The sequence below is a fragment of the Anser cygnoides genome, chromosome 1, assembly GCF_040182565.1.
Source record: "Anser cygnoides isolate HZ-2024a breed goose chromosome 1, Taihu_goose_T2T_genome, whole genome shotgun sequence".
Taxonomy (NCBI): domain Eukaryota; kingdom Metazoa; phylum Chordata; class Aves; order Anseriformes; family Anatidae; genus Anser; species Anser cygnoides.
The window spans coordinates 29,704,037-29,729,456 of NC_089873.1; the positions used below are offsets into that span (position 1 = coordinate 29,704,037).

Below are 25,420 nucleotides of genomic sequence, written 5' to 3' on the forward strand. Positions count from 1 at the left end.
TGTTTTTGTTTTTGTTTTTTTAGCAGAAGTGGTAAGTCAATCTATTTAGATATAAAGAAATGCAAACCGTCAAGCTCTGTGGCAGAACTGGTTTTATTTATAAGTTATGAAATCTGCAGTTATCCTTAAATACAAATAATACAGAAGCAAACAGAACTTGTTACAAAGTGAACAAGGTCATTCTGGAATCATTTGAATAAAAGTCACTATTTCATGTTATTATTCACTTACATTTACTTTGCATTTAAAGTAAAACTAAGCCCCTAACCCTGCAATTTACAATACTTAGGGAATCTGAAACTCTCCTGAAAATTGTTGACCACCCGCTGTTTATTGTAAATTATATGAGCTTATTTTTTATAATCTCTATTTACATGAAACAGGATCAAATATTCTTTTCCAATATTTTTCTTTTGGATAGCCTTTCCAATGTTCCTGTGACCGTATCAGAATGTTTAAGTAGCCTGTGTATCATATGGAAACATCCGAGTGCATGAACAGAGTGATGCTGAATTTCATTCTGAAGTAGATTTATTCCCCAGGGACTTTCAGCTCGGGATGGGTGAAGAAATCATGAAGATCAGGAGACTCTGTGAAGAGGTGTCTCTCCTTTTCCTTCATTCCTGAGTGATTTAGATACTTTAATATCATATTGTTTATTTTCTTAAGCTCCTCTATGTTCTTCTTTTCAGATAATAGTCTGCTTGATATTTGGTCCATCTTGTTTCTAGTTTGAACTGGGAAAAGAAAATGTACCACATTAAATTGGCAACATATAGGTCAAGAGCATCACTACCCTCTCTTGCATTCCTGTGTTAAAGTGTAGGGAATTATTATGGATTAAAATATTAAACAGGAAAACGGCAGCAGAATCCAATGAGAAAAAGTTATGCATCTGGTGGAGTTACCTGCTCATTAAATTCTTCATCTGCTTATTTTCTGTCTTATTGACTGCAGCACGGTATAATACAATAAAATACACTGGCTCAGACAAAATTTACAGTCTTCAGCAGTGTATCTATTCCATTTGTGTCCACAAGAAAATGTCTTATTAAATGGCTCCAAGTTGCTATTTCTGGGCACTGTCCACCTATATTTTTTCTAAAAGTACAACTACTAAAGCATGCCAAAGACTACAGCCATATCACCCGATTTCCTAAAGCATATAGGTTAAAGGAGAATTCTTGTAAATACTGGCATTAAGAGGCCTGTTTACTGTGGACCACCGATATGCAGTACACATTACACACACTTCTGGAGCTATATTTGTTTTGGCTTTCTGAGGCTGAAAAAATTTACCCATGGGTTTTAAAGCAGACAGAAGTTTAGTTCTAATGGTGCCAATGCAAAACAAATCTATGTCTGTGGATTACAAACATAATCTGACACAAACACTACTGGTAATTGGTTCCAAAAAGCACAGGTCTCTACCAACTTGAGACCAAGAAAATTTCTTTAAACCCTATAAGTAGCCTTTTCACTACTACTTTACCTTTTTTCCACTAGAGGGGCACATTACTCATTTATGTATACCAGGGCTCTACTTTTAGCAGCAGCCCATTAAAGATATCTAGAATTCAAATATGAGATATTTGAATTAGGCTTTTACAGTCGTGCCACTGAAGATTTCCTTTGTGTTCTTCACTTGTCTGATATTCTGTCCCTTGAGAACTTCTAAGCAAATTCAGTCAAGGATGAGGATTTTTTCTTCACTCTAGTAAATTCCCTACTATAGAAGAAAATAAATCTTAATTTCATATGGATTCCAATTCCTTCAAAAATGGACTGGTGAATCAAAAAATGCACCTCAGACTCTGTCCAATACAGTTAGCACAGAAAACCCCAAGATGGCAAGGGTTCCATAAAGCAAGGTCACCTGTACCTGTAGCCATGTGCTTAGCAGCGCTAGCTGAGCCAGCCCAACCAGCCCACCCCTTATGTCTGCAGACTGGATGCTACGTGCCAATTTTGATATAAGTCTTCCGATTTTTTGTTTCTTTGAGGTTTTCTTAGTTACAAACACTTTCCAGTCAGTACTTAGCTTGCAACCCTCGGGTCTTTCTGAATAAAAGAGAATATCTTCAGGGAGTCTGATTTAAGTGCTATTCTATTTATATTATTAGTGTAATTCCAGTTTCAGTGGAATGACACCAATACTGAATTTCACCTGGAAAGATACAGAAAGCTTACTCATTGCCTTATGATCAGCACTAAAATTTAGTTTAATTTCCAGTTGGCATTTTCAAAAACACACTTTCGTCCTTCTGAGCTGAATTCTTGACAGCTGTTTAAGTTCACAAAACCTTTACACAAAGAATAAAACTGTGCCTTGTATCTCAGAGAGTAGAGACCTGTGCTCTCACTCCCAGGACCAAGACCCACTGCCCATAGCCAGCTAAGTGCTTTGGACATGCAGATATGACGGTAGGATTTTATAGGGTAGTATGACACATTTCAGCAAAGTTCTTCTTCCAGTTGGCCCCATATTTATAAGAACCACTGTTGGTTTTACTTACTTATTAAGAATATTACAAATGAAACAAGTGCCAAACTGACGATCAAAGTGAGAATGAAGATGATGAAGAACAAGCATTGGTTTCTTGTGTTATTCCCTGCCGTGGTTTCTCCAGTACCACCAGTGTTCTCATACTCCTCGTCTGTAATGAGATAACATTGATAAAGCTTGATAAAGTGATAACGTTTGTCTAGGTGGGTTAGAATAAACAAGCCAAAATGCTTCTGGCTCCAGAATACATAACAATTTTGGCAATAGACTGTTTCCTGTGATATTCCACAAGAAATGAAGAAACCAACTTTATGAGCTCAGCTTGAATTTGGATGTACAAAAACTAAAGTATATTATAACTGTTGTAACATTTTCAACAACAACAACAACAAAATGTTTCTGTTGTTGAAATACACAGTTTTGTTGAAGTTGACCTGTTTTTAGTTTGGTGTTTTACAATTTCAGAGTTCTGCAGTTCAGTTTTACATGTATAAGACTGCAATGGAGTTTTCATCAGAAAGCTTTCTGAAAGCCTGAATGGGCTCAGCCTTTTCAAAAGAGAAGAGAGAAAAAAAAATCAGATTGAAAACCTAGTTACGGATTCATCCTACACATTTATCCTTCAGATTCACTTCTTCTTTGATTTGATGGTATAAGTACCCATGGGATGACTAAATTTCCAAATTAAGCACCACAGTTGCTCCTGATGTTGGATACGATGACTGTAGGCCTCATTTTTTTACCTCAAAACATTTTTATTATTATTATTCTTTGAAAACACTCTATAGGTTTTGTTGGTTTCATTCCAACAAAACATGAAGTATATATCCTCCCAAATTGCCCAAATTGGAATAGAGTTTCACATGGACTACATATTTTGTCCTTCAAGCACAGGAAGAAAGAGGGGAAAAAAGAACAAGTAGTTGCTGTGCTTCCTTGAATCTGGAAAGCAAGACAGTTTACTGTGCTCTTAAGAATGTCTTGCATAAAGGAAAGTCAATAGTTTCTCTCACAGTAAGAACTGCAATCAAATGAAAGATGGCAATAAACCATAAAGATGATGGGTGAAGTCAAGTGAAGACCATGAGGAAATTCAAGTGAATATCAAAGAAAATCACGCTTGAAACAGAATTGTTTATTGACTAATGTTTCGTTAATTTTATATTTTGGAGAGAGCAGGGAGCTAATGTAATTTCATTTTAGTGTCAGCCTCTTACATGCAAAGTAAAATTACATACTGTAATTTCTCCTCCTATAATTGCTGTCTTGCCATTCTGAAAGGGAGGGTAGCAAGTGCATCTATGAAAAATGTTTCTAGATCATGTTTTGGTATTAGCTGGTAGGAATCTCTGAGGGCTTTGCAACTGAGCCTTTAGTGATAAAGCTGAGGGAAGGATGCCTATGCCATAACAACACTTTAGTAATGAACAAACCTGGGACTGAACAATTCACTGTGCTAACTGGAGAGCTCTGGGAATATCTCAACTTCTCTTTATTGCATTTAACATGCTCCTGACTGTTGGTAAGCTGAAACCCTATAATATTTGTTTTGGCGGACTTTATGTTTATTCCCTTAGCATTCATAACAAATGCATCATATACTAAGTACCTGCACCAATATCGCTTTCTAATTAGCATAATAAGGAGGGGGACAGCCTGCTACTACTGCCTCTCAAGTACACTAAGCTATCAACAGAGTTCCCAAAAATGGTGTGTGCTTGCTCTGCTTGATGACTGTTTCTTACTGACTGGACTAGCCAGCATTGTAAGGAATCAGTGAACACAGACTCTTGCCAAGCTGCAAACAGTGGGACCATTTTATCATCTAAAACATAAAGAAACTGTTGCATGGCTGCTACCAAAACAATCAAAAGTTTTTTGTATTTTAAATACATTTTTAACATGTTTGCTAGTGTGCTTGATTATGCCAGGTCACATAAAGCTACTGAACAAAAGGAATGCTGTCTGTACTGTAACACTCTAGAAACATCATTTTTAAACCAAACTGGGCATCAGCTAATATACCTAATAGACCTTGTTCACAAGAATGTAGTGTTTATCAGAAACTGAAAAATACTCCAGAAATCTCACTGATAACTACAGAATCTCCAAGCTTTAAAAAAGGTAAAAGACGTGTATGCTAAAACGAATAATCTTAGAAGCCAAAGAGCCAAAGCACTTTACAAATGGATGCATAAAATACATAATAGGCTACCTTTTTATACTGCTGAAATGTGGGGAGGAACATTCACATGACTATTCCACAGAACCCTTTGAAAGTAAAGAACACTGTCTTATTAAAAACTACAAAAGAGTAAGACAGACACACTGCAGGGTGGCACACTGCAAAACCAATTTATCCCATTGTCTCATTTTGTACTTGTAGAAATCAAGATAATCTACATATGAAAATTAAGCAGCTTAAGTCTAACATCTTTGTGTAGAATCCAGAAGCTGACAGCACTCCAGTTACTTGCATTAGGAGAATGGTTTCAGTGTCCTCTGGAAAGGCATTTGTGCCTTATAACTAGAAGAATGATTAAGTTATGGCCCTTTGAATCTTATTTAAACGTAATTGTCCTTCTATAACTTTTCTTCAGTCAAATTTGCCATTATAGTAGAGGAAATAAAAACTGATTCAAATGTTGTCATGTGGAATGCTGCTGAAGAACTCTAACTTTCAAGAAGTTTCCAGGTGACAAGGAACACAAGTATAGTTTAACTATCACTGGCCAAAAAAAAATAAATTTTGTTGCCATGAGCAAATCAAAGACAGAAGCCACATAAAAGCAGTAAGAGTGGGAGAGCCCATATCTGAAACTGTGAGTAAAGAGATTCTGTGAATTAAAATGCTTAAAAGTCTCACAGGTTTGAAACCTTAGATGTGTCATAAAAGAATCAACAGCAATTCACTGTTTTTTCTATTGCTGCATTTAGTGTGCTAGAATTTGTGCTTGTGAAGAGTTATGATGTTACTCATATAAGAGGTATATATTGGGCAGTACTGGAGAAATTATCTTGCCTGATGGATCTCAATGGAAGTGAAAGACAAGTTCAGGCTTCTTCAGTGCAGAGCTTGACATATACTTATTGGCCTGTTGGGCTGTTGATGGTGCAACACAATGTGGTTAGAGCTTTCAAGTGCCATACATAACTCTTTTTTACAGCCTACTGTATGTACTCAATAACCATGGAGCATCATCTCTCATACTGTTGTGGTTTAACCCGGCTGGCAGCTAAACACCACACAGCCGTTCGCTCACCCTCCCCCCTCCCTCTCTGGGATGGGGGAGAGAAATGGGAAAGTGAAGCCGGTGAGTTGAGATAAAGACAGTTTATTAAGACAGGAAAATAATAATAATAATAATAATGATAATAGTATCACTAATGATAATGTGTACGAAACAAGTGATGCACAATGCAATTGCTCACCATCCGTTGACCGATGCCCAGCCTATCCCCGAGCAGCCGGCCCCCCACCCTGGCCAGCCACCCCTATATATTGTTTAGCATGACGCCATAAGGTATGGAATACCCCTTTGGCCAGTTTGGGTCAGCTGTCCTGGGTCTGTCCCCTCCCAGCTCCTGCTGTACCCCCAGCCTGCCCGCTGGCAGGACAGAGCGAGAAGCCGAAAAGTCCTTGGCCTGGTGTAAACACTGCTCTGCAACAATTAAAACATCAGCATGTTATCAGCATTCTTCTCATCCTAATCCAAAACATAGTGTCCTACCAGCTACTAGGAGGAAAATTAACTCTGTCCTAACTGAAACCAGGACACATACGTACCTAGTGCATGTTGGGATTCATCTGGACAAGCGTTTAGTTTGTTTAGGTTATTTAAGGAATCAACAACATAAAGTTTTCCTTCTTCATCAGTATTGGGGAGGTTAATTTCCAAAGAAGGCCTCTCCATTGTGTCTAAAATAATAATAAAAGGGTAAGTTAAAAAAATGAGTATGTGAAATAGCTAGTAACAGTAAGTGTCCTGACCTGCAGAAGTACTGAGCAGCTTTAGCAACCCCTAAAATAAAGGGATTTGAAGGACCAGCATGCTTGAAGGGAAAGGTAACGCAGTATGTAACATTTGTTGTTTATTCTGGACATCTTTAATGAGTATAAAATTTCATTTCTGCATTGTATTTGTGCACATGTAAATGCACATATAGATGTGCATATATGTATACAAATATATATAAATAATTATGTATACATATGTATATATACATGTAGAAATAAATTTATTTCATTAGTAGTGATTTGAATATTAATTCCGTTGTCTGAATAACCCTTTGCGGGGTACTTGGGAGGTACTTGGTAAGATGAAGAGAGATGCCCTGACCACAGTGAAGGCCAAAGCTTCACTAACAGCAGCAGGAGGGATGTCACTCAGGTCCTGTGCTTTCAGCATCAGACTATTCAGAGGTGAGATGTCCAGAATACTGGCATGGACGTACGAGACAAGGAGCAGGAATATGAGTTTGCTTACGCACCTTGGAATGTCACTGTGAAGTTATTTGTGAATAATGGGGCAAAAAATAATCTTCTAGTTTAGTTCTACTTCATATAGATGCGAGTTATGGGTACATTAAAGCTTGGTGGTAAAGACTTTTCTTCAGACCATTACTCCTTGCCTTAAGAAAAGCATTGGATGGGGCCCAGCCAGCTTCTCTGCTAAGTCTGTGTGCACAGCTGACCGAATGATTGTATAAATAAATACAGTTATGAAGATTATAGAGATAGAATAAGCAATACCTAAGCAGTCTCCTCTGTGTGTTGAAGCACTCTACAGTTCTAGCCATTAGGAGATGCAGTTGTTCTAACTAGGCGTCCTAGCCTACACCAGGCACTGAAAACTCCCTTGATAGTTACTGAAGAAAAATATGTACCTCCAGGAAATATTCCTCTTACACTTACATAGGTCTTCTCAGACCTCAGAACTGCAGTCTAAGGGTACCTTTTCCTTGCCAGCAAACGTAAAGGCAGTGCTCACAGAGGTTAGTTTACAGCTGAAGTGAGATACTTCTAGCACATTTAGTATTTTATTAAATCTCTCAAGTTCAGTTTTACCTGCCAAACATAACTCAGCACTTTATGGGATGCAAGCCTCCTGTTGGTGGACGATGATAAGCATCTAAGGGTGATTTCTGAATCCCAGAGAGGTGGAATTGCCCTTTTTAACTTGTCTCCCTCCCTCTTCAGTAAGTAAATAACGCAGTGTGATTGGATCCCTAACTCAGCACTTCAGTCAAAAACTAAATAAAAATTACAAGTTCGAGGAATACAGGCATATATGTTTACATAAAGCACCCATTCTTTCAAATCAAATCAGATGGAGGAGATTGCCATATCTGAGCACACAGCAAAGTAGATATTCACTGAGTCTTAGTAAGACTGAAGACTAAGTGCTTATTTCTCTCCTGATAATGGGACTATTTCTAATAGTGGAGATTGACAGGCCTACATGTATACTTTTCTATTTCTATTTAAGAGAAGATTACAGCTTAGTGTTTCTCTGTTCAAAATTGTTGCTGAAAAATACAAAAACGAGGTAGAAAATCGATCGTAGCAGCGGTGACCCTAAGGCAGTGCCTGGTTTTCGGGTGTGCAGCAGTAATTTCAGGACAGAGCTGCATCTCCTTGCATTCCCTGGAATGTCACAAATGTCACAAGGTGCAAGACCGCAGCGCTGGCTAGCCGCAGTGCCACCCATTTTCTCTCCGCTATCTCCCCACAGGCACATCGGTGACTGACCGCAGGCATTGCAGAGCCCTGTGCTGCCACAGCATGCTAAAAGCTACCCCCTCGTGCACAGACGCCTGGCTTATTTTTAGCTTCCGAAGGGCAGTTGTTTCTCTTGGGTATTTTGGTTAGTACCTCCCTGCAACTTCAGGGAAGACTCTTCTGAACAACTTGGGCTGTAATAAATGTGAGTATCTTTCATTCATTATCATGAACTGAATTTTACATTTCTGATTTCATTATTATTTAAAACCACTAAGTAATGTTACTGCAGGGAAGAAAATCCGTATTAACTCAATGATGTATTACAATTATTTTTTCCCACTGACATAACGGACAAATGTGAGAGGATACATCAGCATCGCTGGCCAAAAGCACTGATTAGTTGCCCAACAAACTAATCTAGACATTTTTGTTGTTGGTGGTGGTGATGGTGGTTTTTGGAATCACTCTTTCTTGTACTTTAACCTTGTTTAAACACTTTTTTCCCCGTTTGACTTCTAAATTCCTCCTCAGACTGCTGTAAAATTAGAACTTAGCGTGAAGATGCTGAACATTCTTACCAGAAAAAATCAATCTAAAAGGAATTAACAAACAGGAGAATGAAACGTTACTTACAACATAACCACGTTCAGGTAATATGCCAGTATGGAAGAAATCAGCCGGTGCCAATCAGCAGAACAGAACTCGTGCTGCTGTTCCCCTCAGCTTTCAGACCCATCGGAGCCCGTCCACTCCTGCAGGACCCATGAAGGCAGCTGTGAAACAGGCTGTCCCTTTCAGTCTATATTTAGCATTCATCTCGGCCAAGTGTACTGACTTCACAATATTGACCTGTTTAAAAAGAGATCGGCACATACACCGCTCAGTGTTTATTACTCTGTTTGAATTATTATAATATCCTATAAGAGGAAATTGGAAGATACGTTACTGGTGATCAATATGTCACTAACCCTTTGGTTTATGATGCCTTTTTAAAGCTAGTTTGCTATGCAGCAGAGTCATAGCTACAGTACTGTAGTTATGAGCAACCAGTTTGCTATGCAGCAGAGTCATTTCTATAGTATTGCAGTTATGAGGACTTTAAAGGCACAGACTAGGAAAACAGAGTATTTTCCTCCTCCCACACACCTTATAATTTCAAGTGAGACTGTGTTAAGGCATGGACTAATTTGTACAGCACCCAGAAAATAAATTCTGAGCTGTTTGTGGTAACTGTTCCTTCACAGATAGTTCTTTACTTTTTTTAATTGCTAATGTCACAGAACATAGAGTTACAGCATGCAAGTGACAGGCAGTTGGTGCTAACAGGGACCATACATGAAAACAGTAAGTCCTTTCTGACTTCTTAAATGCTGAACTGCTTTAAACTGGCAGTGGATGTATTTTTCTTTCAGGTAACACGAGATGACACATTACCAACTCAGACTTTCCTACTCCACGCTGAGAAACTTTGAAGCTGGCCAGCCTTAGAAGTTGGGGCAGAAACGCAAAACAAATCTCACTTCTGTCCCTGAAAGATTCCTGACACCATTGTAATTATGTCAATATCCAGACCCCCCCTTTTCTAAGCTTGCAAAGGTCTGTAAAACCAACCAGCTCTCAATCAGGCAGCAAAACGGCCCCCTCTCACCTCCTTCCCTCTAACAGCCTTGGAAGCCGTCCTAGTCTCTGTGGCTGGCACCTCCAGCATACTGGGGGAAAGGGGAACCACGTGCCTGGCCCTCTGCAGAGAGGTGCTGCAGAAAGCGATTCTGCAAATCCCAGGGAGCGCAGGAAGCTACCACAGAGCCGCTTTATGCTGCTTGAGTACACCAGAGGTGACCACCCAGTATCCAGACAGAGCATACCAGCTCTAAGGGGGCAGGGTTTGCTACATCTAGTCCAGAGATGAGGGGCTTCTAACTCACGTGTTTAAAGATCTGCTTCTTCAGAAGTGGCAGCTATGTAATTTCTCTATGTAAGTTCTATGTTTTCACATAAAACCCTCACTGTCCCCCCACAGCAGACCATTTTTATTGGCACATCTCAGTCCTATAAAGAGGGAAACTGAGGGCACAGGAGTGGCTTTCAATATAATAAAACAGGGCATCTGTCTCCTGTCACATAAAAATACTTCACAGCACAAAACATGGGGAAAAATTTGACCTTCAGTCCACAAATTTCAGGCTATTACTAAAGGTTACTAAAAGTATGCACTAAAAATGCACAGTAGGCTACTGTGCAGACTGAATGTAAGATACCATGGAAGATACACCTTCCAGAGACAGCAGGGTACAGTTTCACGTAGCATCTCACTACAAGAACATCAAGGTGCTTGAGCGTGTCCAGAGAAGGGCAATGAAGCTGGTGAGCAGTCTGGAGAACAAGTCTTATGAGGAGCAGCTGAGGGAGCTGGGGTTGTTCAGCCTGGAGAAGAGGAGGCTTAAGGGGCAACCTTATTGCACTCTACAGGTACCTTAAAGGAGGCTGTAGCAAGATAGGGGTTGGTCTATTCTCCCCCATGCTTGGTGAGAGGATGAGGGGGAATGGGCTGAAGTTGTACTAGGGTAGGTTTAGGTTGGATATTAGAAAGAACTTCTTCAGGGAAAGGGGTGTTAGGCATTGGAATGGGCTGCCCAGGGAAGTGGTTCAGCCACCATCCCTGGAGGTCTTTAAAAGACGTTTAGATATAGAGCTTAGTGATAAGGTTTAGTGGAGGACTTGTTAGTGTTAGGTCAGAGGTTGGACTAGGTGATGTTGGAGGTCTCTTCCAACCCAGAACAGGCAGCTAACTGTAGTTTTGCATGGAAGACTCCTCTCTTTCAAAACACAGGTTGTGCTAGCATTCCAACTTTCCATATGAATAGTAATCACTAATACAAAGAAAGCAGTGAGAAAGGTCTTTATTCCAAAAATTAAACATCCAATTTCAAAACATATGAATATTTATTTTACATTGATGCAAGTATGTCATTTACTACTTTGCTGTAAGTGAAGGTAATTTAGCTTCAGTCCTCTTCCGCATCAATTCATACTATACAGAAATTTCTTTGTCCATCGATGACTCGGGGAGTTTTAAAAGGTACTAAAATAACTTCACATGAACCGGTTCATCCTTCCATATTAGCACATTTTTACCAAAACATTTGGTCAATGAATTCATTTAATTTACCGTACTATGAAGTAAGGAATCCAATCCGACACATGGCAGTTGACTACATTTATGCACGGCCTTGAACAGTTGAGTTACAATATATCCAGGGTTGGAGCAAGTTGCAGCTAATGCAAGTGTTACAATGTTCCCCCAGCACCCAATCTTACATCAATCTATGTACAGTGTATATGCAACTAAGCAACATGCATTCTATTTACAGATTTTATACAATATCCCTGCGCACAAGTGCAAGCTGAGTACAGAAATAAAAAAGTCAATTAAAGGTTACAAATCAATTATGAAATAGTTAAAATTGAACCCCACAGAGATCTAGAAAAATTCCCCCACATCTGCTCTTTTATCGCGACATTTACTTCTAGCTTTTGTCCGAGCCTTGAATGCAGCAGAGTTGTATAAATGCTACAAGATTAAAAAAAGAAGAGAAAAATTAATCACAGACATTCAAAAGTTTGATGCCCCTTACAGTTTTTTTTTTAATGCAAAGAAACTGAAAATATTTTTACTTTTTAAGGAAGTGGTTGGCTGGCCTTCTGAAACATGCAATATAATCTTTGTACCAAAGGCTGACTTGTTTTAATATGTGTATGCTTAAAGGAAATTTGGAGTGCAAGGACTAGAAGCATTTCTGTAAGTCAGTCATTCTTGAGCATCATACAGGCATGGTATAGATTAAGTATAATAGTATATAAGATTTCCTGAACACCCCCAACCCCAAAACCTAGGGCTGTCTGTTATAAGACCTCAAGCATCACTGATGATATCTAAGATGATATCTTCTGAAGCCCACAATTTGAATACTATCAGTGTGTTAAGTAAAGAAAGTATATTGTTCAATATAGTTCAATAACCTACCCTTTCAAAACGGGAGATCTTCATTGTTTTAAGAGCTGCGGCATCGAGCATTACTGGTGGACCAAGCTCAAACACATTCCGAAGAAAATCATTTGACTAAACAAAAAACATCAAACAGTAAGTTTCACTTCTGATGAAAAGTCACAGATGACTGAATAAAATACCAGTATTCCAGTAAGAAACAGCAGCAAGTCAACACAACTCTTTACTTTTGCAATTGATCCAGGGAACAGTTCTTTCTTATATCAGAATAAGGCCAAGAACTCAAACGGTCCTACCAGGCAAACACAAAGCCACCCCCCCGTGATTTTGTTTGTTTGTCCCAGCAAGTTGCACACTGTCCTGCTACATCCTTTGCACAAGACTAGGCAGCTGGACACAGATCCATATGGTTTCACAACACTAATTTGTTCTATCTGGCTGTAAAAATATTTGAAAAAACAGAAAATGTTACGTGCCAGCCCCTGCCCCAATCATTTAGAAGTGCAATTCACATTGGACCAAAGACTTTAACCCCATAATTATCACATTTGGGAACACTTTGGGAACACACACCCCTACGCTGCAGTTGCCACATCCAATACGCATCGGAACAGATGACTAGGGAACAGGCAGTCCCTAACAGATAAGGACAGAGATGGTGGAAGTGGGCAGCTTTACAGCAGCCAGATGACTGCACCGCTCTACTGAAATGGGATTCAGGAGGAGGTGAGTAGGAACACCCTGAAGCTAAGTAAATATTCAGCCTGAGTTTCATGCTTTTTGGAGAAGCCTTCGAACTGCTAACCCAACTCACCCAGACAGTTCTAGCTCGCTGCCGTTCTTCCCCCCTCTATTTTTAACTCAAGGTATTAAAATAGATCTTGTATCAAGGAGGCATGGCCCTTACTTTGCCAAATTCAAGTAAACGTGTTTTTAAACAGTTTTCTTCATTTTTTTTTAACTGCTGTCATCTAAAACTTGGAATTGTTTTTTTGTTACACCATGTTCTATGCCTGATTTTGGACCTAATTTTCAATTGCCACCAAGAAGCCTCTAGTTAACAGTCTGAGCATGGATCAAACAGCAGCTCACCTGCAGATGATATTGCATCCCTGACCCCAGAATCTCTTTGAAGGTATCGTAGGTTTGTTTTTTAACCCAGCAGTCAATATACATGCGCTCAGGTCCAAATTTAACTGTCTCTGTAGGAAAGTCACGCTCCTGTACAAAATTAAAGGAAAAAGCACTTATGATTTTTCAAGTTAGAAAGTGTTCAAGTATATGTACCTGACTTTTTTCTTGAAAGTGACTTCAGGAATTGGACTCAACTCCAGGAAAAAAAAATAGTTCTGAGACTGAGTCATCTTCCAGTCAGTTTGAGCATCATTTACACCACACCCTTCAACTGCAGTACTATGAAGAAAGCTACACTTGTGACAATGGAACATAAGTGCTAATAAGTGACTCAGAGTCCTTTGCAGGTCATCTCAAAGGTGAATTCAAATCACTCCAAAGCCTTCGCCTTAGCATCTGGGATGCGCAAGAATTAAGACACTTACTCCCTGCCACCCATATGCAAACACTTGTTCAGGCCCTGACAGAGATGCCATTTACCAACATCTCAATACTAAGCTGATTTGTGTGTTATGCACATCAACTCAATAAAAAGATTTTACAATAATATTTTGAAATAAACCTTTTCGAACTATTTGGGATGTTAATCTGAATGTACTACAAGTTTTGCATGAAAAAACTGCTCAGGGCATAAAATAAAGAAAATTTAGTGTTTACAATATGATGTTCAGCCTGTTTTCAATAGAAAGAACTATGACACGAAAGTCAAATTCAGAGGAAAGAGTTTGACTTTGCTAAACTCCTAAAAAATTTTAAGTTGTATTTAAATTTACCAATCAAATTACAATTTTGTTAAATTGTATTTAACAAAAATGATCAGAATAATCTGAAATCTTTTAAGATCTCCTGTCTTCTTCACTGAAACAGTAATTTTCATTAAGTTGTACACTACATGGTTTACAATCAATACACTTGAGTAAGCCAAAAAGATCACCTCCACAGCTCGCAGAACATCTCTGAAGACAGATCGCTGCTTTCTTTTATCTACTTTGGCTCGATGCTTATTTCCATCGGTAGCTAGAGCTCTTAGTTTCTCTGTGAGAAGTTCCATGTCCTCATAAAAGAAATCCTAATCCAAAAAAAATCACAAAAGAACACACACTTTCAGTTTCTGGCCTCAACATTTGTCCCCACAAGGGACTGATCTCTCCAAATTCTGGTCATAGATACCTCCAGAAGTTGTTAACTTAGTGATGTCCCATCTCTTTAAATAAAGAAATTTCCTTTAATCCATTAAGAGTGAAGTCACCCAAGTGGGACACTATCAGCTCCATGCTAGTAGTCAGAGCTACATGAAGCAGTCCAGATCCTTCACGTATAGATCTGTTGAGTTGAGTTGTCCTGTTCAGCAACACCAAAGGGCTCGGCCTAATTTATCTGCTGAACCTGGTTGGCAGTCCAGTCAATAGGCTGAGGGCACTTCCGAGTTATTAGTACAGAACTTATGCTACAGGAGACTGATTGTGAGATGCTAATACACTGATATTAAGAAATATATAGCCTTAGGTCTTTTAGACCTAAGTTTTCTACCTTAAGTTAGAAAGCATTTAGAAGTTCACTTCTGTTTGGCATTTTTTTAAAGGCAAAATTCCTCAGAAGGGAGTGTTTTCTTCCCTTCATTTACTAGTTCAGTGGCAGTCTACCTGGATAAGTAAGCCACTTACGTAAAAAAAGAATCACCTCATCTGAACACGGCAACTGACTAGTCTGAGCTTACTGCTTACTTTCTGAAAAAGCTGATCTAAGGCAAAACACAGTAAACATCTTTAATGTGAAGTGGTTTTTAAGGATCCAAAGCAAATTATTGGTAGCAGTTAATGGAGCCTTTCCCTAATGGAACAGAACAGGTTCTATGTCAATACAGACTTATTACTGAATTTATAGTTATTGGCAGTAAGTTTGACCAAGTGAAGGATCAAGTTCTGGTCTCATTTTTTCTTTCAATGCTGGCTTCCACAGCCAGGACTCAAATCCCTCCTGTTTGAAATTATACCCCATTCTCAGCATACGGTTTCAAATTTTGCCATGCCGCTGTGTTTTGTATCCTTGAGTCAACTAGTTGTCCTTTGGACAGCGTCCTGGCAAAGCACAGCAGCCTTCATCAAGCTAGGAGTCACTCAGGCAGCTATGACAAACTGTGCTTTGTGTGAGTGGAAACAATTTTCCTCCGTGCTGTCAGAAAACCAATTCAGAAATTAATAAGGCATATTGAAGGACATAAAGACAAGTTCAGCTGTGCATGAGGTAATACAGAGAAGCTTGCATCTAATCCAACTTGAATGCAAACCCTAAGAAGTCTCCAACAGTAACACTGGTATCTGCACAAGGTTTGTGCAAATTGTTTCAAGACATCCCCTCTTAATTTGCAGCTGACTAAAATAGTCACAAGTGCTGCTTAACTGTTATACAATACTAGTTATTCTTCCTGAGGATACTGAAAAAGAACACTAGAAGTAAACATGGTTATTGCTTAAGGATAGATTTTTATATGAGAACAGAATTGTGCAGGTTAGGAATTGTTAGAACTTGCCTGCGGAACAGTAAGCATCTAATGAATGTTCCCACTACAGTAACAGTGTTTTGTGGTGTTTTATCTTGGAAAATCTATTTCTAGGGATAGTTTCCCTTTTTAAAAAGCTGGTGTTGTACTTACATGCTAGAGCTTGCACGCTGCATTTCTAGTTACTCTTAACTACTGTTTGATGTGGTGTGTTTCTTTACATTTGTTTTATACTGGTCCTATTTTGCAGCATTGGAATCAGTGTAAAAATGATAGCTAACTTGATCTAAAATCTTGCTGTACCCAATTAAACTGGGGCTGTCTCACTACCAAGAACATCCCCAGTGAACTGAATGCCACTTGCTGAGATCAGGGATACTCTATAACATGGGTTAACAATTTGTTGTCATCACCCCAACGCAATAGAACTGCTGACTGATACTTACAGCATCTGTTTCGCGTGCCAGTTCAAACAGAAGAGCTAGTGTTTCTCCAGCTGCTATTCTCATGTTGACATCATCACAAGATAGCATACTTGGAAGTTTATGCAAGTGCCTAAGGAATATTTCATGAACATCTTGTTAATTACTGTTCATTTCTGTGAAATGAAGCGATGTCACAAGTTCTGTTTTCCAGAAAGATACTCACATTTCAATTTTCTTCTTCACTTCATTCATTGGACAAATTGTCAACAACAGTGTCCATGCTAAGAGTGCACTGATGTGAAGAACAGTATTGGGAGTACTTGATACACCATTAGTGTCTCTATCTCGTGGATAAGCTTTTATGAAGATGTTTTCCAGGCACTCCATGGTAGAGTACAGCTCCTGAACAGAGGTAAAAGGATTATGGAAGTTGCTGATGCACATTTTCATATCATGAATTAAAAGAAAAAGGAAGTATTACTTATCCTCACCGTAATGTCATCAGTGACAATGAAACAGCAAATCCCTAAGCAGGTTGCACACTAGACAAAAGAAAGAAACTGTCAGTATTTGATGTTAATGTTACGATTGACAAAGTCTTTAAATATGGTGTTTGAAGTGTGGCAGCTGGAGTAATGAAGACTTGAGATTAAAGCCTTAGTCTTCAAGATTGCTTAATCCAGCTCCTTCACAATAGTTAGATCACACTTCCTGTCTTCTCTCAGGATAGTTTTACAACATATGCCACTCTTAAGCATTCACTTTTCATGTTCTGTTCAACACCTTACAAATACTACATGTAGCACTCCCTTCACCCAAGGTACTTTTAATCCCACTAGAGTCCAGTAGTGAAATTATACAGATTAAAAATAGTAATGGACTTATGGCAGTTATTTACAGCTGTAGGAAATTTTTCCCTCTGCCCACTATTAGTTATACGGCATGAGAACGCTGACTTCAACAGCCTTTCCTGGAACTACCCAACTTTTATCACAAGGTCCTACAAGTCCCTTCCCTATTGCCCCAATTCTGCTCCATTTCTTCTCACAAGAAAAGGGCTTTTCTTTTCAAAGTGACATTTGCACTATGAAACCACACAGTATCCAAAAACTATACTCAAACATCACTTTAAATGACAGAACAAGCTTTTGTTTGTAGAAACAACTGCTATTGAACTACTATTTCCTCTTCCAGAGGACAGATACTATTTTATAAATATAAAATATAAATATAGGAAGACAGTCAGAGGGAAAACTTTTTCTAAAGGAGTTCAAAGTCACCCAAGAACAAAGTTAACAGCATGGCCTGAAAGAAGAACTGACAATCTGAAAATGTGTCCTGTGTCACTCAGCCCTCAGAACTTTGGTAAGAGAGTGCAATATTGTAAGTTAAGAAATTGACAAAATACTAGGTGTAACAGCTCTCCACCAGAGTTCCTAGGTTAAAGGGGAGAATGACATTGAAGCTTTAGGTGGAGTTCCTCTAAGACAGTGAAATTCGCTATGCATCACCCAGAGCATACGTCAACATGAGGTGTTCACACTAGTGCAGTAACCTTTAGTTCTGGATGACACAACAGTGAGACTGCCTAAAACTGCCCTCTGTCCCTCAATGGACAAAAACATTTAACCTTCTAAGACTTACGGCCTGTCGGGCTTGGACACTGGCTGTTCCATCACAGACGATCTTCTTCAGAACCGGACCAAGGGTCTTAAAAATCTCTTCACTTTCAATTCCTGACCCCATCTGCACGCACAGGAGACATGCCAGTCCGGCAGCTGCACACTGCTCCTCACTCTTACCTAGACATTAACATACTGCGGTGAGTGATCACCTCGTGCATTCCTCCCTTCAGCTAAAGGCATCAGTTTGAAAACCTTTAAGTGGAAACTCAGAAACCAAACAGAATGACGGAATGTAATTTCAGTTAATTTTTGAGGTCACTTAAAATATGACATCCAAATTCAGAAAAGGAATTTTGTAAACACAACTAAATTAAGAGCTCTATAAAGCACTAGAGAAGCCTCACAGACTTCTTCCAAAAAAACCCACAAATAAACAAGGCACATCATTGGCATTACAGCTTTCTAATAGCAAGCACTTTACCTTTCTTTATGCAGCGTTCAATGCTATCAGTTAGTGTCATTCTCCTTTCCATGATAAATTCATACAATATTTTAGAAGAAAATGCACTTTTCAGACTTTCAAGGGCTGCTTGTCTTGTTTTGGCACTGTTAGAAGAAAGAAGGAAAACTTCTTGAAATCAATGCCAGTTAAAGCTCAGCCTTTGATTTTATGGTCATCTACATTCCTTTGGTCCCAACAGAGAGCAACCGACCGCAGAACCATAAAGCATGAAGTGCTATCAATTATCTCCTTCCCTCAAGGAGTGAAAAGTTCCAGCACAACACTGAAAATACAACTCACAATAGTACAACAGGCTAGAAATAAAGTCACTCTACTTGAAGCTCTTCGGAAAGTCTGATTCTCACTTATCTAAGCACCTGGTAGGCTTTTCAGATCCGAAAGAAAAGCAAGTCCTCTCCAGGGTGAAATAAACATAGTTTCAGAAGCATACAAAGAACTTCCCCTATTTTATCACGAAGCCACCAAACAACATATAAATTAATTTCTTCAAAGCATACTATACCTCTTGTCCAATGTAAGATCAATAAATCCCTTCAATTTGTATTCTAAGTCTTCTTGAGTGGCTTCTTCATCAACTTCAGGCCCTAATCCATAAGAAATAGTTTATTTAGATGCGTATTTTATTAGCACACACATTAGTATCTAACACTGAACATTTTTAGTACTAATAAGAAGTAGTTCAGCATAGACAACAGCAACAAAATTGTTCAGTATTACAACAACTACATCAAACTGCCTCTTATGAAAGCTGACCGGTTGATACACCCATGCTGTTTCCGTACCTGCTCGTTACATGTTCTAAAAATGAATGCAGGAGTTAATTGGGTCTTACATAAGCTTCGTACAACTGACAGACCAGCACCCATCCAGCCAGCAGTACATTTTCATCCTGTCCACCATTTCTACCCACACAGGGGGATATTCCCCGCTGATGCACTGAACGCCTCATGTCCTATCTGGCATCAGATCAGACACCTCCACAACAGTAGCTTGGGTACAAGTATCGCACGTATTCACGGGGGAGGCTCCCAGCCTCACCCCCCTGAAGCAGAAGCAGGCCTTCAGTCCTCTCCTCCCAATGAGAGGTCATTAGCAACAGCCCAGGTTGAGGAAGAGACGAGCTGCTGCCTACAGAGGGGTCTTCCACACCACAAACCTCACCCCAACCTGCTAAGTGCAACTAACTCCGTCTCAAACTCCCCCACACTTTCTACCACCTCACCTATAAGACAATCTTTTGTAATGTACCTTGATTTTTTTTTTTTGTCTCTAAAGTCTATCATTCCCACAGAAAGCAGCCTAATAATAATACAGGAAGATAAAAATCAAAGAATTTACCATCCTCAGTGAAGCTAGCAGGATCACTGAAGCCACTGCAGTGGCTCATAGTTTCAATTGAAGCATCTTCATCACTAAAAGGCTGCACATTTCTGGGCTGACCACCTTAAAGAAAGACAAACACAACTGGTCAGTAACTTGAACACGGAAAAGAAAGATCTGGATACCAAAAGTAGAATTTAATCCTCTCAACACACCCACTTGCTCTGATCCAGACCCAAAGCACGTGTCCAGCCCTCTACCTCCTCCTTTATTCCCACCTGTCCAGAAGTCTTGTTGGGCCCAGTTCTGGAAAATCATGTGTGAATGGTGGGGAAGAACCCACCTAGTTTTCCAAGTATTGGTATCATTCCTAACTCTACGTTTAGGAATTTTCCTGTAACCCAAGTCACGTTACTGCACTTTCCTGTGACTGTGTCCTAAAAATAGCTTCATATTGATTTAACTGTTCGGAACAACTACCTAAAAACTTGCCATACAAACTTTATTTTTCAATTTTGCAGGGCTTCAGGCTGGTCTAGGTTAGAAGTGTAGGCAAACATACATTACCCAGTTCAACGCCGGATTTACTGGATTAAGTGCAGTATGTGCACTATCAGCAACACCCAGCCCTGCGCTCTGATCAACTGCTCCAGCCGCTAAGATTTATGTTCTAACCAAGTTGAGAGAGTTGTAGTCTTAGCTCATTTTTAGTAGAAGCTAAAACATCAAAGTTCCAAGAGGAAGAATTTTTTTCCCCTTCAAGAAGGCCTCCTTTTAGTAACTTCAGTCTTTTAGGAAAGCATCATTATTGCCTCTGGTACTCATCTCTGGAGCTTTTCATATCTACCTTATTTTTAGAGCGATAATAATTGGGTGAGTTTGAGCTGGTAATACTGTAAGCTCTATTATTGCCTTATTCTAGCTAAATCTACTGAAGTTGATTAAGAAAAAAATAATTTTACCGCTGTTTGTCCAACAGCCTTTCCAGATGCTTTCCACAGAACCCCAAGTTTTACTCTTCCACTTAATTTAGAGGCAATAGTACCAAAAAAGTTACATCAGAGGCCAACGCACAATGCTTGCCTGTCTCAGGCAGGCTTCCTGACTACCAAGACCCAGCAAAGCATTTTTATTTAGGCAGAATCAACCCTGAGTTGATCAATTTGTGAGCATTTTCCAGTAAAGGTGAATTCACACTTCAGAGGCTTAGCAAGCCTTAGACGCCTGGCTGTTGCACTGCCCACACTCGGGGTGTTTCCTATGGTTACAGAGGGCAAACACAAGCATGCTTGCAGGGATGGAGAACGTGTAAAGCTCATGGCTCTGGCACGGCCACCTTCATGCTCCTAGTGATGTCAAACCCAGTGGACAGAATGGCAGTAGTCACCGCCAGCCCTGCACAGAGAGGCAGCCGCAGGAGGATACTGCGAGCTGCCCGTGCGGTTTAGGTCAGGGCCGTGACAGCCGGAAGGGCAATCTCCCTGCCCCCAACAAAGCCCCCACGCCCTCCAGCCCCCACGACCCCCTTCTCCTTTCCACACAACCCTCTTCACTCGGACTGGGCACTTCCCACAACCCCCCTTTAGCCCAAAACCCCCTTTTTTCCCCCCAGACCGAGGGCAGCCCGGAGCCCTGACACCCCCCCCCCCGCGGGCCGGGCCCCGCCAACGCCTCCAGGCCCGTCCCCCCCCCCCCGCACCCCCGCACCCCCCCGAGCGCATGCGCACTGGCCGCGACCCGGCGGCCCTGGAGCCGGCTCCTGTCAGCGCCGGCCCCGCCCCGGCGCGCGGAGCCCGGGCCCGGCGGGCGCCTCACGGAGGCCCCGCGGCTCCCCGCTCCCGGCCCCGCTGTCTCACCGGCGCCGCGCTGGTGGGCGCCTCCCCGCTTCTTGGCCTTGGGCATGGCCGCAGCGGCGCTCGGCCCGGCTCGCTCCCCGCGCGCTGCCCTTCCCTCCGGCCGGGTGCCGGTGTCCGCGCTCCCCCCCTGCCCGGGCAGGGCCGAGGATCAGCCGATGGAGGAGCAGGCGGGCTTTTTACTCCAACGTCTCTGCGAGGCGGCCTTCCCGGGCCGGGGCAGCGGAGGGGATTGGCGGCGGCAGGCGGAGGACGGACGGGCGGCGAAGGCAGAAATCCCCGTGGAGGCCCGCGAGCGGAGTCGATGCATCTTTCTCCTCTCAGGCACCCGGGGCGAAAGGCGCCGAGGGGGCGCCCGGCGACGGTTTTATAGCCCGGGGGCGGGGCTTGGCGCAGCGCCGCCGCCGCAGCCAATCAGCGGGCGGCGGCTGGCTCGGACGCGCGAACCCGTGACGCGGCCGCGCGGAAGGGGCCGTGACGTCAGCGGCGCCGTGACGCGGGGCATGCTGGGGGCGGCGGGCTCGGCTGACGGGGTTGGGGGGGGGGGGGAGGGGCTTTACTGGATCTCTGCGCGTGTGACGGGCACAACTTTAACAAAAACCGTGTTTTAATCGTTATTTTTTTGTCAAAAGGGAGACGCTGTGAAAGTCGGGGAACAAAACCCGCTTCTGGTGGCCGCAGAAAGGAATTCCTCGTGTTTTTTCACGCTAACCACCCAGAAATCCTTATTACTATCTACATCTATACTGAAAGCCCACGTGGCGTACAATTCATGTGGCTTAAAATCTGAATCTTACCCCAAAGCTATTATTTTTTGTCTTCTGCTGAGCTCAATAACAACATTCCCGTCCGCCAACAAGAGGTTAAATGATAACATTTCCGAAACGTGAACGTTAGAGGCTCACACCGCAGTGGCTGAGGGGCAGAGGGCGATTTTCCAGAACGTGCCAAAAAGTTACCTCAGGTGCAACGGTGGCGGCGTTACTTGAATCACTTCATGTACAAAACATGTTCATGCTGTGGCTTCCAGAAACATAAACTTTCATAACAATTCTGTGTAAATGCTACATGGAAAATAAAGGAATCGGGGCTTAGCGAGCTGCTTGTGAGCAAATGGCTTAGCGAGCAAATGGTAATAGCTTCAGCATCTGTTTCTGGAAAATGGTTACTGGTTATCAGTTGTGATATTTGGGGGTGCTGGTAGGGCCCACTGCTGTGCCGTGGGAGTCTCCTGGTGAGCAACTCCCTCTGGGGCATGCAAGAACCGAGTTGCTGAGAAGGCCTACTCACTTCATTTCTTTTAAAATCCTGTTTAAAAAAAAAAAGGGACAAAAGTCAGTAAGCACTGCCTGTGTGCAGGGCAGCACAAGAGTGTCTCAGAGGCACCAATTTTTCTCCTTCGAGATGGTTCCTGTGAAATGTTAGGGAAAAAAAACAGCCTTCCAGGTAAGTAGGTGGAGGAGTTTTAATTAAATACAGGAGGTGTAACTGCACCCCTGGGTACGCAAGACTCAATATTAGAACAGGGGAGCTGAATAAGCAACAGCTCCTAATAGCAGCCGAGCAAGCTTGTGTGGTAGGTGTGTTTTAAATGCAAGATGCCAATACCGTTTTATTAAGGTCAGCCGTGTCCTAACACCTTCCTGTATGTCTGCTCTCTTAATGGATAAGTTACTTTCACAGGTACAGGCTGACCAGTTGGCCCAGACTTAAATGGAGTCGTTGCCTTCATGCTGGTGCCCTCGTCTCAAAACAATGCTGTCTTAAGCTGCCAGCAAGGATTAGGTTGAACATTGAACTTCTTGCAGGTGTGACAGCTGGAACGACAAGTGTGAAGGTGGTCTAACCAGGACAGGTGGAGGCAACACCCCTGGAGGGGGGGTGGAGAAAAAGTTGAGGCTCAGGTGGAAAAAGCAGCTGCTGAAGTACAAGAAGGTGTTACCAGACTCAGACAACCAAAATAAATTGCAAAATGTGACAAAAACAAGGAACCCGTGACTACTTTGTATCTGTGACCACCTTGCCTCTGACTTTTACTTGTGGCTTATATTCTGATACACACTCTTGCCAGGTTACCAAGATTCCCTGGATATCTGACCAGCAGCTTAGTGAGATCTCACAAAAGGGGTTGCATATCACTGCTTACTTTTGCACAGCTTGTCTGTGACAGAACAGGCTCTTTGTCCTGCTTGTTGACTTCTTGCCCGCTATCCTGGTTTATCATACTGGCAGGGACACATGGCGCCACTAGGTTGGCTCAAGACTACTTTCTGACAAAAATCTCTGGCTAAAAGGAGAGTCACGTGGTGTCAGAAGTCTGTGTACCTATTGTCTGGCTCGCGCTGGAGCGACTGGTATCGCGGGTGTCACAGTAACAGTGGCACCAGTGGTACCAGCAGAGGTGGGAGTTAGCATCCCCCGGAGAAAAGCGTTTGACGCAGCAGCAGGGGCAGGCAGGTCTGTCAGGCAAAGCGAGCTGGGAGCCAAAGATGACACCGAGGCAGGCATGAGAGTGGCCTCACTGCCAAGCAGGTGCAGTCCCACAGCACCCAAAGAAGAAGAGCAAAGCAGGTCAGGTGGTGGTGACCAGTTTCAGCCAGGAGTACAGGCTGCCAGAGGATCCAAGTGACCGCAGAGACAAGCAGGTGTGAGGTCAAGCCAGAAAGTGAAGCCAGCAAGTCAGCTCCGAGTCAGGTTCAGTGACAATAACCAGGACCGGCCGCTGGTGTGGTCAGCATCAGATAAGCCTGCAGCGAAGAGGAGGATCTGAGATCAGCTCTGCTGGGTCAGGGTCTGGGCCAGCAGGTATATGGCCAGCCACAGGCATGTCTGTAGCATAGCTCAGGCAAGGACCAGGGCTTCCGAGTGAAAGCAAGCAGGCCCTGCTTCGTATAGCTCTTTCTCACGCAGCAGTCTGATCTGAGGCCGCACAGCAGCACCATGGCAGAGCTGGCTTGAGCACAGACAGCTTGACTCTGACAAAGGACCTAAGAAAAGGTGTAACGAAGAGCTTCAGCCCATCTGAGGGGCGTGCACACGTAACTGAGAAGGTATATGAGACTTAGTATTTTATTGCCAGAGTTTATTCAAGAGACACGTAAACCACCATCGTATAATGAACAATTGGAGGCATAGTCAGACATACCTTTTACACCATTAAGTGCTGTAAGTCAGAAATGAAGGGGAGGAGCTAGGAATTCAAGAGGTCACATGGATCCTTGATTCATGTGGGTGTTTTCCTCCTCTTCTAACATGCTGGTTCTCCTATCTTTGCAAACAAAATCCCCTGGATTTCTTTTCTTCCTTTCTGCTGTTCCTTTGAATATGACCCTTAAGACACCACAGAGAGTCCCAGGCTTGTACTGGTTACCCTGTATTGCATAATCAACTTTCTCACAACCACAAAAGATCTCAGAAGCAAGAAAAGACCACAGAGCTGGAACACGGGCCGCGCTAAGGGCATCCGTGGCCAATACTCCAAAGTGCCAGTGACTACCTTACTGACAGAGCGTGAACCTGTTAGCAGCACCACAGGCCTTGCCCTGGAACACTTAATGCTCCAAATTAATGTTCTCAGCTTTAATGTGTAGCCTCAGCGCCCAAAATAAATGTGCCCATAACAAATTACAGCCACAACCTCCCTCTGCCATGGCCACAGTCGCTACTGTGGTATACTTGTTTGTGACTTGTCTCTGTAGGCTCATTCTGTTCCTTCCAGGGTACCTGGTCGTATGCCTGGGAGGAAAGGCTGAGACTTTGGGGGGAAAGCTCCTGTAAAGTCCGAGCAAAGGTGCTCAGATACA

At 42.0% G+C, this 25,420-nt stretch overlaps 2 protein-coding genes and 1 long non-coding RNA gene across 3 annotated transcripts; 1 reads left to right on the forward strand and 2 right to left on the reverse strand.

Annotated features, from left to right (window-relative positions):
* Nucleotides 1-75: 75 nt before the first annotated feature.
* LSMEM1 (leucine rich single-pass membrane protein 1) lies at nt 76-9,200 on the reverse strand. Its single transcript, XM_066991630.1, has 4 exons — nt 8,865-9,200; nt 6,294-6,425; nt 2,517-2,657; nt 76-737 (listed from the first exon to the last, which is right to left on the reverse strand). Exons 2-4 carry the CDS (start codon nt 6,418-6,420, stop codon nt 532-534), a joined length of 474 nt encoding a protein of 157 aa, XP_066847731.1. The 5' UTR covers nt 6,421-6,425; nt 8,865-9,200; the 3' UTR covers nt 76-531.
* LOC136790027 (uncharacterized) lies at nt 8,200-11,378 on the forward strand. The gene is made up of 2 exons (XR_010829120.1): nt 8,200-8,433; nt 8,763-11,378. It is a non-coding gene; the product is annotated as an uncharacterized lncRNA (long non-coding RNA).
* On the reverse strand, nt 11,116-21,968 carry IFRD1 (interferon related developmental regulator 1). The gene is made up of 12 exons (XM_048065948.2): nt 21,621-21,968; nt 19,783-19,887; nt 18,947-19,028; nt 18,403-18,527; nt 17,941-18,098; nt 16,788-16,838; nt 16,520-16,698; nt 16,318-16,426; nt 14,306-14,440; nt 13,330-13,458; nt 12,256-12,351; nt 11,116-11,802 (listed from the first exon to the last, which is right to left on the reverse strand). The coding sequence occupies exons 1-12, from the start codon at nt 21,664-21,666 to the stop codon at nt 11,713-11,715; spliced, it is 1,305 nt and encodes a 434-aa protein (XP_047921905.1). The 5' UTR covers nt 21,667-21,968; the 3' UTR covers nt 11,116-11,712.
* Nucleotides 21,969-25,420: the final 3,452 nt, after the last annotated feature.